Source organism: Tachysurus fulvidraco, chromosome 7, assembly GCF_022655615.1.
Source record: "Tachysurus fulvidraco isolate hzauxx_2018 chromosome 7, HZAU_PFXX_2.0, whole genome shotgun sequence".
NCBI classification, from domain to species: Eukaryota; Metazoa; Chordata; class Actinopteri; order Siluriformes; family Bagridae; genus Tachysurus; species Tachysurus fulvidraco.
In genome coordinates, this window is record NC_062524.1 from 21,886,469 (window position 1) to 21,902,255 (window position 15,787).

General features: G+C 37.0%; 1 protein-coding gene across 1 annotated transcript; it reads left to right on the forward strand.

Moving 5' to 3' along the window:
- Positions 1-578: 578 nt before the first annotated feature.
- Positions 579-2,472, forward strand: LOC113638249 (fucolectin-like). The gene is made up of 5 exons (XM_027139263.2): positions 579-671; positions 937-981; positions 1,274-1,556; positions 2,103-2,239; positions 2,339-2,472. The coding sequence occupies exons 1-5, from the start codon at positions 635-637 to the stop codon at positions 2,470-2,472; spliced, it is 636 nt and encodes a 211-aa protein (XP_026995064.2). The 5' UTR covers positions 579-634.
- Positions 2,473-15,787: the final 13,315 nt, after the last annotated feature.

A 15,787-nucleotide genomic window follows, 5' to 3' on the forward strand; every position in this document is an offset into this window, starting at 1 on the left:
TTTAATTTCAAAGTTAAAAACATTTTAAATGCTATTTAATTACATATGCTTAAACAGTTAAAATTTCTTAAAGGAGAAATGACAGTAAATCAGATGACCAAAAGGAACGCATAGTGATTCATCACATGAATTTTAGAAAATTTAAAATCTGTGAAATTTTTGCTTATCTTTAGTGCAACACATTTTTACAACAGTTTTCATCAGACAAGGACTGACCCATGAGATATTTTCCATTTTTTTCAAACTAAAAAGAAGATTGTGTGATTTTAAAACATTTTATAGACTGTCATCTGAAGCAAACCTATTTGCATTTGTGTAAAAAAAAAAAAAAAAAGATTTGCCTTTTAAATAAAAAAGGCAGCTCAGAGTTGAACAGAATTGACCTTCTCAAATACGTCAAGCAAGGTAAGAAATCTCTCTAAACTATGCCTTTATTCAGCTTAATATATTTTATAATATTAACACAACAATAATATATTTTACATAATATTTGCATATAAATATAAATATATGTTATGTATATAAAAGTCTGATTATGATGAACTAGTTCATTGTTTCCTCAACTAGCTATTCTCATTTCTTCATGAAGCGCAGTTGAATATCTGAAGTTGCTATCTTTCAATTTAAACACAAAATGAATAATTCACAAAGGTCCATGCCTCTTTTTTTAGGTAAGAACTAATTTAAAAAAATCAAAAAGATATCAAGTATAGTTTTAAAACAAATATTGTGTTAGCATTTGTTACAGTAATCCATGTACCACCAAAATGATTTATTTAATATCTCCTGTAAATATTCAGAAAATTTAAAATAGAATTTATTTTTTCATATATTTTTAAAATACCTACAGTATACACAATATCAGATCCTATTACGCATCCTCCTAAGCCATAACATTCTCAAATATATAAAATTAAAATATATACTTTTGCACAGGGATATATATTTTCTCAATGCTGTGGAAACTGACCTATATGCAAGGTAAGAATATAAATTTCTCTATAAAATATTAATAACTGCATGGTACAAAAGGTGTGAGTTTCCTCATGCCTAAATTAATGTAGGGAAAAGTCTAATGACAATCTGATCAATTTGACCAAAAATTTAAATAAATTAAAAACTAATTGCAAAATAGAATAAGTTTCACTACTGTTCTCAGACTTTGACCCCACTGTTTTGTGTGTGTGTGTGTGTGTGTGTGTGTGTGTGTGTGTGTGTGTGTGTGTGTGTGTGTGTGTGTGTGTGTGTGTGTGTATTCTCGTTTTCCATCCAGTCGATTTGGCCTTAGGGGGAAAAGCAACACAATCTTCTTCATACTTTTTCTATGCTGCATCCTATGCTATTGATAGCAACAAAGAAACTAATGCATATTCCCACCCATGTGCAAGCACAAATCTTGAGAATAGCCCATGGTGGAGGGTGGATTTGTTGGCGGTGTACGACATTAGCAATGTAATCATCACTAACAGAGGTGACTGCTGTCCAGAACGGATAAATGGTGCTGAGATCCACATTGGCAACTCATTAATCAACAATGGCAACAATAACCCGAGGTGAAAAAAAACAAAACCATTAAAATATATATTTAAACATGTACATAAAGAATTATTACTTCAATAAAATCTGATTGGCAGGGACATTGTAAATGATCAAATCAAAGTTTTCTCAAATGGAAAGGTCAGATTAATTGTCTGTCAGTGTAGCTCTGACAGTTGTTCAGGCTTATATAATCCACTCATTCAGATATGTTCCCATTCCTATAATTAGACCTTACAGTATGAAGACATTTGTATGTTAGATGATACATGTGAACAGATTAAGGACAGAATACAGTAGATTACTGCAAAATATATGTAATAGGCTAACACACTTATTAAATTCAGGGTGAGAAAAAGAGAGAGTGTGTTAAGGGAACAGTTGCTATAATGTAAGGCTTATGAGGAATTATGTGTTTGTATAATTTTATTATACAAAATTAAACCTAAAAAATGATGTGCCATTCTTTAATAATTCTTTATAAGGCATTATTAACGATGGACCAACTTATTATTTAACATTGATTACCTCTCTATTATCTCCCCTGAACCAACCTCTGTAGATTATGTTGTTATCTCAAGCATCCCTGCTGGTGCCTCTGTAAGCTACACTTGTAATATGCAGGGTCGTTATGTGAACGTCATCATTCCTGGTCCTAGCCACTTTCTCACACTCTGTGAAGTGGAAGTCTATGGTGTTCAAGGTTACACTTTTATATTTAAATCCCAATTTCATATAAATGTAAAGTCCTGATCCATTTGACAACAGTTGCTAAATATAAATATTGATGATTTTTTTGTAGTCCCTGTTACTAAGAAGGCATTTCTTAGATTAAAGTTTAACAGCAGTCAGGATCTCAGCAACCCTATCATGAGGGACAAAGTTCTTCAAAAGGTGTGTGTTTGTGAGAATGTACACTCAGTTGTCAGTTTATAAGATACACATATCTTGTTAAACTCATTGACCATTACAGACTGCTGTCTTTCTGTTGTGCTGTATAATAAGTGCATTATGTGACATACTGTAAATGAAATATTGCATAGCACATAACAGTATTTTTTCTCCATAGATCAAATTTGCCATTGCTCCATCATCAGAATTTCAGGTCTCTTGGAGAAAGAAACCGGAACTGGAAACTGATATGAAGTGAAACTAAGGTGAGACTGCATCAGCAAGCTTAATTGTAACTTTTTAAAAATATCTACTGATACCTGATTAGCTAGTGACAGACATATATTTTCATTAATTTAGTCATCATGAGAATCTATTAAGGATTGGTACACATGTACCATACCAAATTTCAGCTTGATCTGAATACCAGTCCCTGAAAGAAAAGCTTTACTTTACTTTAGTCCCACTAGTCAGGTGTGAATCCATGTATGCACTACTGAGTTATAGCTTTATTTATAGCTTTTTTTAACCTTATTAGAGCTAAATAGTTATTTTTTATTTTTATTATTTAAAGAAAACGAGGATTGTAACAGCAAATAAAATCCTACCCTCACTGGTTGTCCTCTTAAATAATTGTAATTTCCATGCCATAGAATTGTTTATCATTGACCACATACCCAGCTTATTGCTTTCTAATTTCAGTTTAGCTAAATTAATCTTAGCTAATAATGGTCCGAATTAATGTTCCAAAACAGTGTTTCAATGTTTTAAAAAATCTGCTGTAATATGAACTACAGAATTCTGACTTTCATCAGTTTGACAGTTGTTTGCTTATTTATTTACTTATTTATTTTATGAGTCATATGACTTTCACCTTTGACTTTCCATTGACTTTCGCCATTCTTCATTGCAGGTGGCAGAAATCATTTTAAATATTTAAAAGAACAAGAGGTCAAAGAACAACAACAAAAATAAAGAATATCAACAATCTGTGTGAGATATGGGTATACATATATAACTACTAGCTAGCTAATCACATATACTTAATGTTTATTTAAAGCTATATTGTTTTTTTTATATTTACTGTGTGATTGATGGATGTATTTTAATGCTGCCTTGAGTGTTGGATTTAGCATGGTTAAGACTAGGTTTAAATTTAAGAAAATAACTAGTATATGCATTCAGTAGTATTTCTGTCTAAACAAAGATTAAAATAATTTAAATTAGCCTGATTGTAATAAATGCCCATTCATCTGGTCCACTTTACTTATTGCAATAGTACCAATAATTCTTTTTATAATTCAATTGACACTGTTGTACTTATTTAGCATGCTAGATATAGAATTATATGTAACTAAAATAAAGAAGTTCTAAATATGCAGACATAAGATAAAGTCCAATGTCCAGAATATCTCTGAAACTGTCAGACATTCCATTAGTCTCTGGGGATTTCTTCTTATTACTTCATTGCCAAAATCTTAACCATTTAATAATCTTGTGAATATTTGTTTTTCCCCCTCTGATTGTTAGTGTTCAAATCAATCCTGCGTCTCAGCTATCAAAATAAATATGATTACACTATGTTTTATACAGTAATTGTGTATAAAACCAAACACTGACTATTTTTATTGGATCACATATTTGCTGTAGTCAAATCTATATCATCCTTTGGATAGTGTGTAACTGTATACTCAGAATAATGTATCTTTCACCCTTAACATATAAATGAAATTATGAGCAAAACATTCTATACACAGAATAGGACAATTCACTCTCAATTCATCAGTGGTTGGTTGTGTTTTTTTTTTTTTTTTTTTTTTTTTTTTTTTGTTAAGTATCTGCACTGAAAATTAAATCTTAATATGGAGGAATGAAGGTTTCTACTGTTTTCCTTTAAAATTGACAAGTCTTTTCAAAAGCAGATGATCCCATTATCCTAACCTGAGAAACATGACATGCCCTTCATTATATGGAGGATGATCATTACAGGAATTTGGTTAGCTTTTTAAATTAGATTACATTAATACTATTTGTAATGACTTTTATAGTCACTGTACAGCCCATGCACACTAACCATGATGTGTCTGACGTAATGAAATAAAAAAATGTAAATTATCACTATTGCTCAGTCACTTAATTAGACAGGAATGTGATACAAAAAGAGACTTGATAAAGTGACTGGTCTGCTGCAGTCCAAGATATAAATAACAAATAACGTATGTGCTCTATTTAATTTTAATTTCATGGATAAACACATGAATATTTTCATATGGTTATACAAAAGTTTTAGGGACAAAAGAGAATGTAGGATTTGCCATTTAACTTTTTTAGTCAACCCCTGTATTGTGTGTGTGTGTGTGTGTGTGTGTGTGTGTGTGTGTGTGTGTGTGTGTGTGTGTGTGTGTGTGTGTGTGTGTGTGTGTATTAATTGCTTGCTGCCTATATGTAAAAGGGTGAAATCATTTGACTGGTAAATTTCATACTATACATTTCACCTAATATGCATAGGTCATATTTAGTTTTCACTCCAACATGGTTATACTCACACAGCAATTATTTCTAACATTATCGTTTGTCGAGTAATTTTGATTCAAATTGTTTCAAATGCTAGTGAGAGATTTCAACCTAATCTGGCAACCTGAACTGACGTCTCCACAGTCGTGGGACAAGCTCCTCTCACATAAGCTTCTCTCACATAAGAGGATTTGTACTGTACTGAGGTGTAAATTTCAAAGATTTAAATAACAAATCAAGGAAAGTAAGCAAATATTTCCATCGTATTACATTACCAGCAGCTTAAATGTGCTCTTGTTCATCCTCTTTTCTAGGTACACAGTGCAATTTTCTGAACATTAATTGCTTATACAAACACACAAACGTACTTACTGATGATTTACAGTAACTGGTTAAATATTTTATTTGAATCTTTTATAATAAAAAAAATATTATAAACTATGATTATAAGTAAATACTTGAAGACTTCAGCAGGAAGGAATTAGTGTTAAGTCTGTAATGAACAAATTAAAATGACCTATTAGTTCAACAGAAGCTCATAGTTTCACAATTCCACTTGAGTATAAACTGTTGTAGAAAGGACATTATTTACATTTACATCATTTGCTGTCCAGTGTCACCCAAATGAGGATGGTTCAACGTCTGAACCTCGTTCCTCTCAAGGTTTCTTCCTCATATCATCTCAGGGTGTTTTTCTTCTTCCCAAAATCACTGCAGGCTTGGTAGTTAGGGATAAATGTAGAATAAAAATTGTAAAGATTAAAATTAAAATATTTATCTCTGTGTCAGGTTTCTACTCTGCTTTGAGATTGTTATAAAAGCTGTATAAATTTAATTGAATTGTTACTGGAGTGAAGTTTGTTAATCTTTTGGGTCTGAAGGGATAGGATAGGGATTTGTCGGAACTCAGAGAGCTCGCCTCTGAGTTCATCTAAACTAAACTTTACTGTTACACTATAATTGATACGAATTAAACAATGAGAAGACTTTCCAAACCTGGATGAGAATGAGCAAACTTCTTTATTGCAGCCAATCAGCCAACAATTCCATTGAGCTCAAGGAAAAATTTCTAAGTCAAAAGCATTCAAATGAAAAACCCAAGCGAGTATCCCCCTGCAACCCAAAAAGTTCAAACAAAAAAAAAAAAAAAGCAAGCAAGCAAGAGCCCCCTCCCTCCAAAGGAAATCTCCTCAATATATACCCTGGCACCTCTAGGTGCCTTCTATACATTCAGGTAATCCCTCCTTTCTAAATTCCCCTTACTTTGCAGAATACACAATAAGACTTATTTCCCAGAAAAACAAGTCTGTCCTTTTAATTTATCAGAAAAACAAGTCTGCCCTGTTGTTTTTCCCGCCTTACTTCTGCATTGTTATTAAAAAAATATGCTTCACTGTTGATAAATGTTGTTAAAAATGTGCTCCAGAGATCTTCTTGTATCTTCTTATTCTTGAGTTATTTGCCACTCAGTCTTCCATAACACAGTCGTCTTGTGTATTAATCCTCTTTTACAGCTACAATGAGTAAGTTTCCTTATTTCATTTCTTGCTATTGTATATGATTTCTACTGATTATATAATTGATTGATTATATGTTAGCTTTATGAATGTGAATTATGATATTGGTTATGTTGTATTGCTGTTTTTGCTAAGCCTTTGCTGTTATAATGTTGCATTGTATATAAGTGGAGTTCTATGTTGACTCCTTAAGCTTACTCAACCTATGAGCTGAGCATTGTTATGATCTCAGTCTGTCACTTTCCAGACTGGGCTTAAACGCACATGCATATTTTAAGCCTTAGTTTCTCTATTTCCACTAAAGGTCAGGTTCCCCTTAGACCCTCAATCTCAGATTCAGCAGGTCTGTCCAGCTGGTCTCCTGATTCAGCTGTCTCGCTCTACTTGCTTCATGAGGCCTGTTTCAGCTGAACTCTTGATTTTCACATCCTCACTCATTGTTGATCAGAGAGCTCAGACTGACTAGGCCTGACAGCACTGAGTCTGGTTACTTTTACTAAGTTTATGATGGCAATAAACATCTTTTCTTGTTTACATCTGGCCTACAACATCGCCTAAATATGTCCTATGACACCAATTGTAATATTTTGCAAGGCTTAATACTTTACTTTGTTTATAGTATTGTAAGGAATAATTTTTACTAAGGTTTTTCACAACAGATTACATATAGTAAAGGAATTGGATTTATACAGGGAACAATATTACTAGTGTATTAGTTTGTATAAATTGTAGGAAGACAAATACAAGGAAGCCAAAGGAGTAATAGCGATTCAAGGTTATATGATTTGTTGATGTAGAACTCAGGGCTTTAAGTCTTTTAGCATGAGAGAAATCAGTGCAAAAGCTGTGCTTTTTTTTTTGCCACATATACATTACAGCATAGAAATTCTTTCTATGCATATCACAACTTCCAAAGTTGGGATCAGAGCACAGGGTCAGCCATGAAACTGTGTCCCTAGAGCAGTGAGTGTTACAGAGTGTTTTGCTCAAGGGCCCAACAAAGTTGGCAGTGCTGAGGCTTGTATCCAAATCCTCCTTAACCACTTGAGCCACCTCATATATCTGTAGAAATAATGTAATTCTAATGTTACTGTCAAGGAATGAATGCTACTTTGTACCACAATGCCATTGCATTTTCAAATGCTCAGAATGTGTCATTTAATATTAATTTTAAGTAATATTGAAATATATTGAATATTAACTGCTGTTGAATGGCAGATGTTCATATAAACAATGTACTAATTTCTCTATCTATCTATCTATCTATCTATCTATCTATCTATCTATCTATCTATCTATCTATCTATCTATCTATCTATCTATCTATCTATCTATCTATCTCTCTCTCTCTCTCTCTCTCTCTCTCTCTCTCTCTCTCTCTCTCTCTCTCTCTCTCTCTCTCTCTCTGCAGTTGTGTCATCAGTATCTAGCATCCCATCACCAGTTCTTTTTTGTCATCATGTAATGATGTCATTCATATGTAATCCTACCACCCTGGCGGATTAGAATACATGCTTAAATACATAAGTGGATTCAAATAATGCCAAATGCATATAGTTTATTTATATTTAATTCAATTATTAACAACTAAGCTCAAAAAACTTAACAACTTAAAAATTTATAATTAAAAAAATATTTGCACACACATACATAGTACAATTCAGTACAGTTCAAAGTATTGACTGAAGGATTTTTACATATGGGAAGATATCAATTTAATTGTTATTTCATTTAACTAGATGTATATTGCATATTTCCAGTACTTTTTTAAATAACACTTTCTGCTGTTTAGCAAATTACTTCAAAAACATTTATTTTGTCCTCCTGAATGAAACCCCCAGTACATGCATGCAGTTTCAGTAGCTTATTAATTCTCAGAATGTTACATTTAAGCCATTTGACAGACACCTTTATCCAGAGCAACTTATATTTTAGCTCATTTTATACAACTGACCAATTTAGTGTAAAGGGACTTTCTCAAGGGCCTAAAAGTGGCAGGTGGTATGGTGGACCTGGGATTGGAGCTCACAACTTTACAATCCCTAGTCCTAGCACCTTAACGACTAAGCTATCACACCTCAACACGTCCAGAAGAGACTGCTCACTATTGGAACAATCCGGCAAAAATTTTCCAAAGCTGTGTAATTATCTCTTTTTAACTAACTAAATATTTCATCTTAATTTATCGATTCAACCCACTTCCTTTTATGTGTAAGCTAAGCTAGTTTGCCTTTTTCTTTCAAATTAATATGAACAATGCTTTGTGCGCTGCCTCAAGCAAAAGGGCAAAGGTATTGATGGACCCATGTGATGTGCAAAGTCAACCAAACACCAAAGCTAGTTCCAGAAGAGGCAATATTTAACACTAACATCTTTAAATTCTCCAAAGAGCTTTCCAAACCTATATAATTTTTTTTTGCTTCAAATAACTCAATATTTAATTTAGAATTTTAATCATTTTTGGTATGTTATCTGAGCAATTTTGCTTTTTTTAACCTATGAGCCTTTTCCGCAGGCTATAGTGCCCTCTTTTGGCTGCCTGTCAAAACTTCCATTTTTATTTTTAAAAAATTGCACACTAAAATGCACCTAAAGCACCATAAAACAATTTGATTTGCAAAGAAAGGCTGGTAACATTTGAATAAACACATTAAGATGCTCCCAGGCATTTGCCCCTGTCATTTGTCCAAGTGTGCCATTTGTGAAAAAAAAAAACAATTGAAGTTGTGACAGACAGCCAAAAGAGGGCACCAATCCCCACGGAAAAGTCATTGGATGTGACCCTGAATAGGCTCATAGGTGAAAAAAAGCTAAATTACTTTACACAACAAAATAAAACAAATCAAATTTAAATACTATTTTTTGTTATGATGATGATGATTTTTTTATCCCCAGCTTCCATTATTATTATAACACATAAAAAATCCAAAATGTTGAGAAACAACCAAATAATTAAATTCTTAATGAATTGATACTTTTTTATTAGATTTTTTTTTTTATTATTACTTTTTTTAAGTGCTTCATAATAAATCTGCACTTCTGTTGAGTCAGAAATTGGGTCTCTAAAACAGGGTTTCACTACAGATCATAGGTACCCACTTGTGCCAGTAAAATATTGTTGAGGGTGTTTCGATGGATCCTGAAGATTGTAGCATGTTAGGAAGACAGGAACAGTGAGGAGGGCCTTGTTCCCCCACCTACTGGGGGACTTACCCTCAAGGACTTCCCTTTGAAGCAAACCTGGGATAATCACTATAGGTAGTTTACCAAGTGATGCAGGAATATCAAACCCAAGAGAAACCAACCCAATAGTTGTTCAGTTGTTCATCTGAAAATTTACCACCTCAATCGCCTTAAACCATGTACAGAGTTTGGCTTTGTTAATGGTCGCTCCAGAGAGAAAGGAGATAGAGCTGGAGATAAATAAAAAAAAAAACAGCAGTGCAATTTGTCCTGCTCCCTTGTACAGATTACCACTCACCATCACAAATCACAGGGATTACCAAGTTGCATATACAGTATGTCACTCTGATCTCATAATCACTAGATTTGACAAAGGAATTCTGGCAGATCCCATTGACTGCCATTGCCATGGATAAAATGGCCTTTTCCACTGAATCAGTAACCTTTCCTCTTTTTGGGTTCTCAAATTATCTACTCTGGTGCCTATCTAGCCTATCTGCCTATCTTACATCATTATTTATATTAATGACTGGCAGCAGCACATTTGAACACTGTCCTGAGATAATTTAGGCAGATGGGACTCACGGTGAACCTAAAGATGAGTACATTTGCACAGGTAGAAGTATGGTATCTGGGGTTCCATTTGAGCCATGGGCAGATGTGTCCCCAAATTTATAAAAATGCAGCGATTGTGGCATGTTCTAATTATTCAAACGTCACCAGCCCCTCCTTTTACTGTTGTTTTGCAAATCAAAATAAAAAGAGAGAGAAGCTGGCACATTAGGCACATTTATTAAGAGGTCCAAAATAATGTACCATTTATGAAAAACAGAAATGGAAGTTGTAAATTACAGCCAAAAGAGGGCACCAAAGCACCCGGAAAAGGCTTGGCTTTGACCCAGCATAGGATCAGCAGTGAAATAAAATGAAATGTAGCCTAGCTTACTCATAGAAGGAAGGAGATTGAAATTCTAAATGAAGCATAAAAGAAAAAAAAATACTCCAGGTATGTAACTTGGTTCCCTGAAAAGGGAATGAAACCCTGCGTTAGGGCTGACGCTATGGGAATGCTTCTGTGAGGAAGTTGTGTCTGAAGCTCTGTGGCCCCTTTTCCACTGAGGCAGTTCGAGTGCTGGTTCGGAGCCAGAGCCTAATTTAGAACCAGTTCTTTCTGTTTCGACCGCCAAAGCACCGGCTCCGAACCAGGAAAAGTGGTTCTTAAGTAGCACCAAAACGTTGCTGGTCTAGACTTAAGAACCGCTTGTGTCCGGGGCTGGGGGCGGGGCTACTGTTAGCGTATTTGATAATGTACCTTAAGTATACTAATGTTTAATACACTTTTACTTTACCGCAATATGATACATTATCAGCACACATGATAGTAGGTACCGTAGCTACATGCTAAGGCTAAATTTTTTTCTGTGTTAACGACAAAATAACGTTATGTACTTATCGATTACATCCTCCGTTTATACAGATTACATGGAGCTGCACGTACACGTTTTATTCGCCGCGTTTGGATGCTAATGTAGGTTCGCAAAGCCATGAGCATTAACAGTAAAGCAACATCCGCCATTGTTGTTGTGTTTGTGTTTGCCGCTGCTGCGCTAACGTTGCTGGGACACGTGACGCATATACAGTGACGTCACACTCGGCGCTGTGATAGCTCTCTAGCCGGTGGAAAGGCAAACCGGTTCTTAGAAGGATCGCCAGTGGAACCAACTTTGAACCAGCACCAGCGCTAGCTCTGAACCAGGACCCGTTTCTTTCCGGTGGAAAAGATACATGTGTGCACACACGCCAATTTAATGGCTAAGGAAGGAATTGCTAAGTCACATTACTCCAGCTTCTATTTGTCTGAAGGAAGCGCGAGAGGACACTCGGGGCTTGGCCAGCGACGCAGCGTCTCGTTCCCTTCTCAGGGAACTGGGTTACATATGTAACCTGGTGTAGTTCCCTTTCGAGGGAACTCGATGCTGCATCAGGGCTTTATCCTCAGATTTACACAGATTTATCTATCTAGCAAGATGGCCCCAGGTGGTGTTTTGGCATGCCGTCGCTCCGTGTATAGACTGCTTACGTTGTGTTTTCTGGTATGCCTTTTCAATCACACGGACTGTTTACGGCTGATGTACGATCAGGTTAATCTGCTAAACCTTCGGCAGATGGTATCGGATACCAACACTTGCGATTTCCATATAAAACTGTTCACTGAGCAGAGATGAATACCACACTTACCTTTTTAAATTCTGTGGTTCACCGGGCTATGCATGCTGGTTCACTAGACGTTGGCGGACACGGGGGATGCGTACAGGAATCATGATAAAGCTTAAGAAACTGAGGTCAGATTGTGGAAGCAGATGGGTTGTGGAGATACGGCCTTCTTTCTCTGCATCGGCCACCTTTGGTCTGGACTGCGTGTATGGGGCGGTGGGAAAGCAGAGGTGTGGATTGCGCAAATCTGCACCACTTGAAACTAGTCGGTTCCGGTAGGCTGGGTAGGCTGGGTGCTCACTCCACAGACACACGTCCCCACGTAAAACTAGTCCCCACGTCCCGTCCGAATAGTGCTTAATTATCAAAAACGTTTAACCTAAAGTAAGACTTAACACACTATAACTATAATATTTACAAAACTGAAAGGTTGTTTTATGAATAATAAAAAAAATAAGTTAAAGCAGATGGGCTATAGATCAGATCATATTATGTTTTTATATATATATATATATATATATATATATATATATATATATATATATATATATATATATATATATAATGTATGTTTTTATAGTAAATGAACAGCTCTCTTCTCTCCAATCCACTCTACAACAACAGTCTTCTATTTCCCTTTGCACAAACTTTCACAAATTCATCCATGTCCAAGTTATTTGTTATGGACTTCTCATGGGCCAAGATCACCAAATTCTGCTTTCTTTTGTGTGACATGGTGCGATGATAGGGGGATAGAACCCGTAAAAATGTGGAGAAGGAACTCTCACAGGCTGCTGAAGACACACCAATTACCAGGGCTGTTACTGTACATACAATTTATGTAATTCAGGAAACGCTTCTTTGTACTCTTGCAGGTGTTTACACACAGTGGACAGGTCTGCTTCATTTGGACATTTTTTGAGCAACATCTGTTCTGCCACAAGGATTTCATTTTTCAGACTTGCATTGTCTGCCACTGTGCCAACCAGTGAGAGGCTGCAACTGAGTTGAATCTAAAAATGCACTAGATTTGGTTGCAAGACTAGATATGGCTTTCATCAGGTCAACATTCCTCTGTGAAAATCTTGTCTCCATTTCTAAAATGACCCTGTCAAGGATGTTGAGCAGAGATCTTTTCAGAGACTGATAGGGATTAAGGGAAGGATTATCAAAGTCTGTATGGCCCACAGTTGAGAGCGCAACACTTTGACCGAGGTGTTTGCTCATTGTTCTTCTTCTCTTTGGAAGATGTGAATCATCTCCAGCAGCTGCCTCAGATAACTCTGCCCAATACTCATCTTTACGAATGTTTTTTAGGGACTCCAGTCCTGCACCAACAACCTCAGAAACACTGTACATATCCACAGACTGAGACTGTAGAATTGCATTTGCTGGTTTTAAGACACCAAGCACCTGCACTAGAAACTCTCCAGTCTCAAAGAAGTGATGCCTCCTAATTTGACATAGCAGGCCCGATGCCTCAGTGCACAGGTCCACTGCAGCATCTTCATCCTCGGTCATCTCAGATAGGATACTGAGAATATGGTTTTGATTTTCAACAATCCACTTTGTCACCTCATAGTGGCTTGTCCATCGGATTTCAAGCAGCATTTTAAGATGAGGTGCATCATATTTCTCAGACATATGGTGGTGCTGAAAAAACTTGTAGAGTGAACTAGAGAGGTCAAAAAATCTTTTTGCACATGGTTCACTCTACATGGCATGCACAACTACTACTGTAGGTGCAGTTGTTGGTTGTAGCAGTGGATATATGGAACATATCTAGATAGCTTGTTTTGGAGCAGAGCTTGTACACGACCTCTTACCCCACTCATCACAGAAGCCCCATCATAACACTGGCTAAGTATGTTGTCAGCACTGTAGCCAGCATCAGAAAGGTGTGTCAATAGCTCAGAGGTAATGTACTCTGCATCAAGTTGATGCAAGTCAAGCAACCCAATAAGATGCTCCTCTGGCATGGAATTGCTCACAAAGCGAATCATCACAGACAAATTTTCCACATTGTACCTGTCCCTGGTCCCATCACTTTTGAGGCAGAACCCTGTAGAATCAGGATTTTCATATTTTTTTCCTGACCTCTCTAAGCATCATGTCTGCCAGTGTTTGAATAATTTCATTTTCGATATCTTTAGATGTGTATTTTGCATTTTTTGGGATAGCCTTAGCAATGCTTGCTAGCTTCTCATCCTTCTCTAAGGTACTGTATACTCTATTAGTTTCAGAAAGAGACCTGAAGCGATGTCATGATTACCTGCTTCATTCCGCCTCAAGGTTTCTGCAGTCCCACGGAGCCCCAACTCATTCACACAGAGAAACTTAACATTGCCCACACTCTTGACATAGTAATGTTTTTTTTTTCAAGTTGTGTTTTACCAACCAACAGGGAGTCAACAGTTCCCCCTGTCGCCTCTCTGCTTTTGTGCTGAGTCCATACAGTTGAAGCATGCACATTGTTGTGGCTGGACACATGCCTCTGTAGCCCCTCTCAAGGGCTGCTTTCCAGTTGTTAAAACCACACTCTCTCACTCACTCATTTTCTACCGCTTTGTCCGAACTACCTCGGGTCATGGGGAGCCTGTGCCTATCTCGGGCGTCATCGGGCACACTGGTCAAAGGATACACCCGGGATGGAGTGCCACACACACACACACTCTCATTCACTCAAGCATTCACACACTACGGACCAGAGATGCCAATCAACCTACCATGCATGTCTTTGGACCGGGGGAGGAAACCGGAGTACCCGGAGGAAACCTCCGAGGCACGGGGAGAACATGCAAACTCCGCACACACAGAACCCCGACCCTGGAGGTGTGAGGCGAACGTGTTACCCACTAAGCCACCGTGCCCCCTTTGTTAAAACCAATTAAAGTAAAAACAACATCCCTCTCATTAACAATGCTGCCATATTTCTGACAGGGGAAACAGAAGCAGGCTTCTCGCTCAACAGAGTATTCTAGCCATGGTCGTGTGCGGCACCAGGCAGGATTGAATGATCTTAATGTTGTAGCAAATGCACCCTTTGGATAGCTACCCAGTACTGGCTGAGATGGTGCATTGCTATTTAAGTCACTGGGTAGCTGAGCAGGCTGCTTTGGGGCCGCACATGTTGGGGGAGGAACAGGAGAAGCAGAGATGCTGAAGTAGAAGTAACTGTCCCTGATGTACTAGCAGCAGTATCATTATACTGTTAGTACAGGTAGGAGCAGCACTACACTTATTAAAATCTCTGAAAAATTGATGCATTACAGAAGTAACTTTCTCTTTGTGAGCTGATGAAAGCTGGAGTGGAAAGTAAGTAAGCTGTCTTTGTAAAACCTGCTTTGATTATTTGAAACAAAGCAGTATAGAAATAGTGTGGGCGGGGCTTTACGTAGGGGTCTGTCAGACAACGGTAATTTGTCATCAGTCTGTCAAATTCAGCGGACGTGGACTCATCGCTGTGCTTGTTGTAAATGAAAAAATGCTGCAGCTTCTTCAAAGTCTTTCCACTCCGTGACCGTGCTGAAATCCGACACGACACTACGTTAGGCTACGTATTGACTCATTTGCATACGGACGGTGGTTGGATGTTTACCGAGGGCTCAGGGGAGGAGTGTGTGTGTGTGTGTGTGTGCGCGTGCGTGCATGCATGTGTGTGTGCGCTGCAGCCTATGAATGAATACACACAGCGGAGGGACAGAGACATGAGCGAAATCTAATACCGTATTGTGTGTAGTGTCCCTTTTTCGGCGGATTTTTCCGCTACCGCAGATCATTTTATCAACTTGTAATATATTCATTTTGTTAGTATATTAACCTGTGCTTTCTCAACATTTAAAATTTTTTATTTGAGGGGCCAAGACATTAATTTGAGTGGGCACTGCCCCCTCTTGCCCCTGCGTAGAGCCGGCCTCGGTTGTACAGTATGT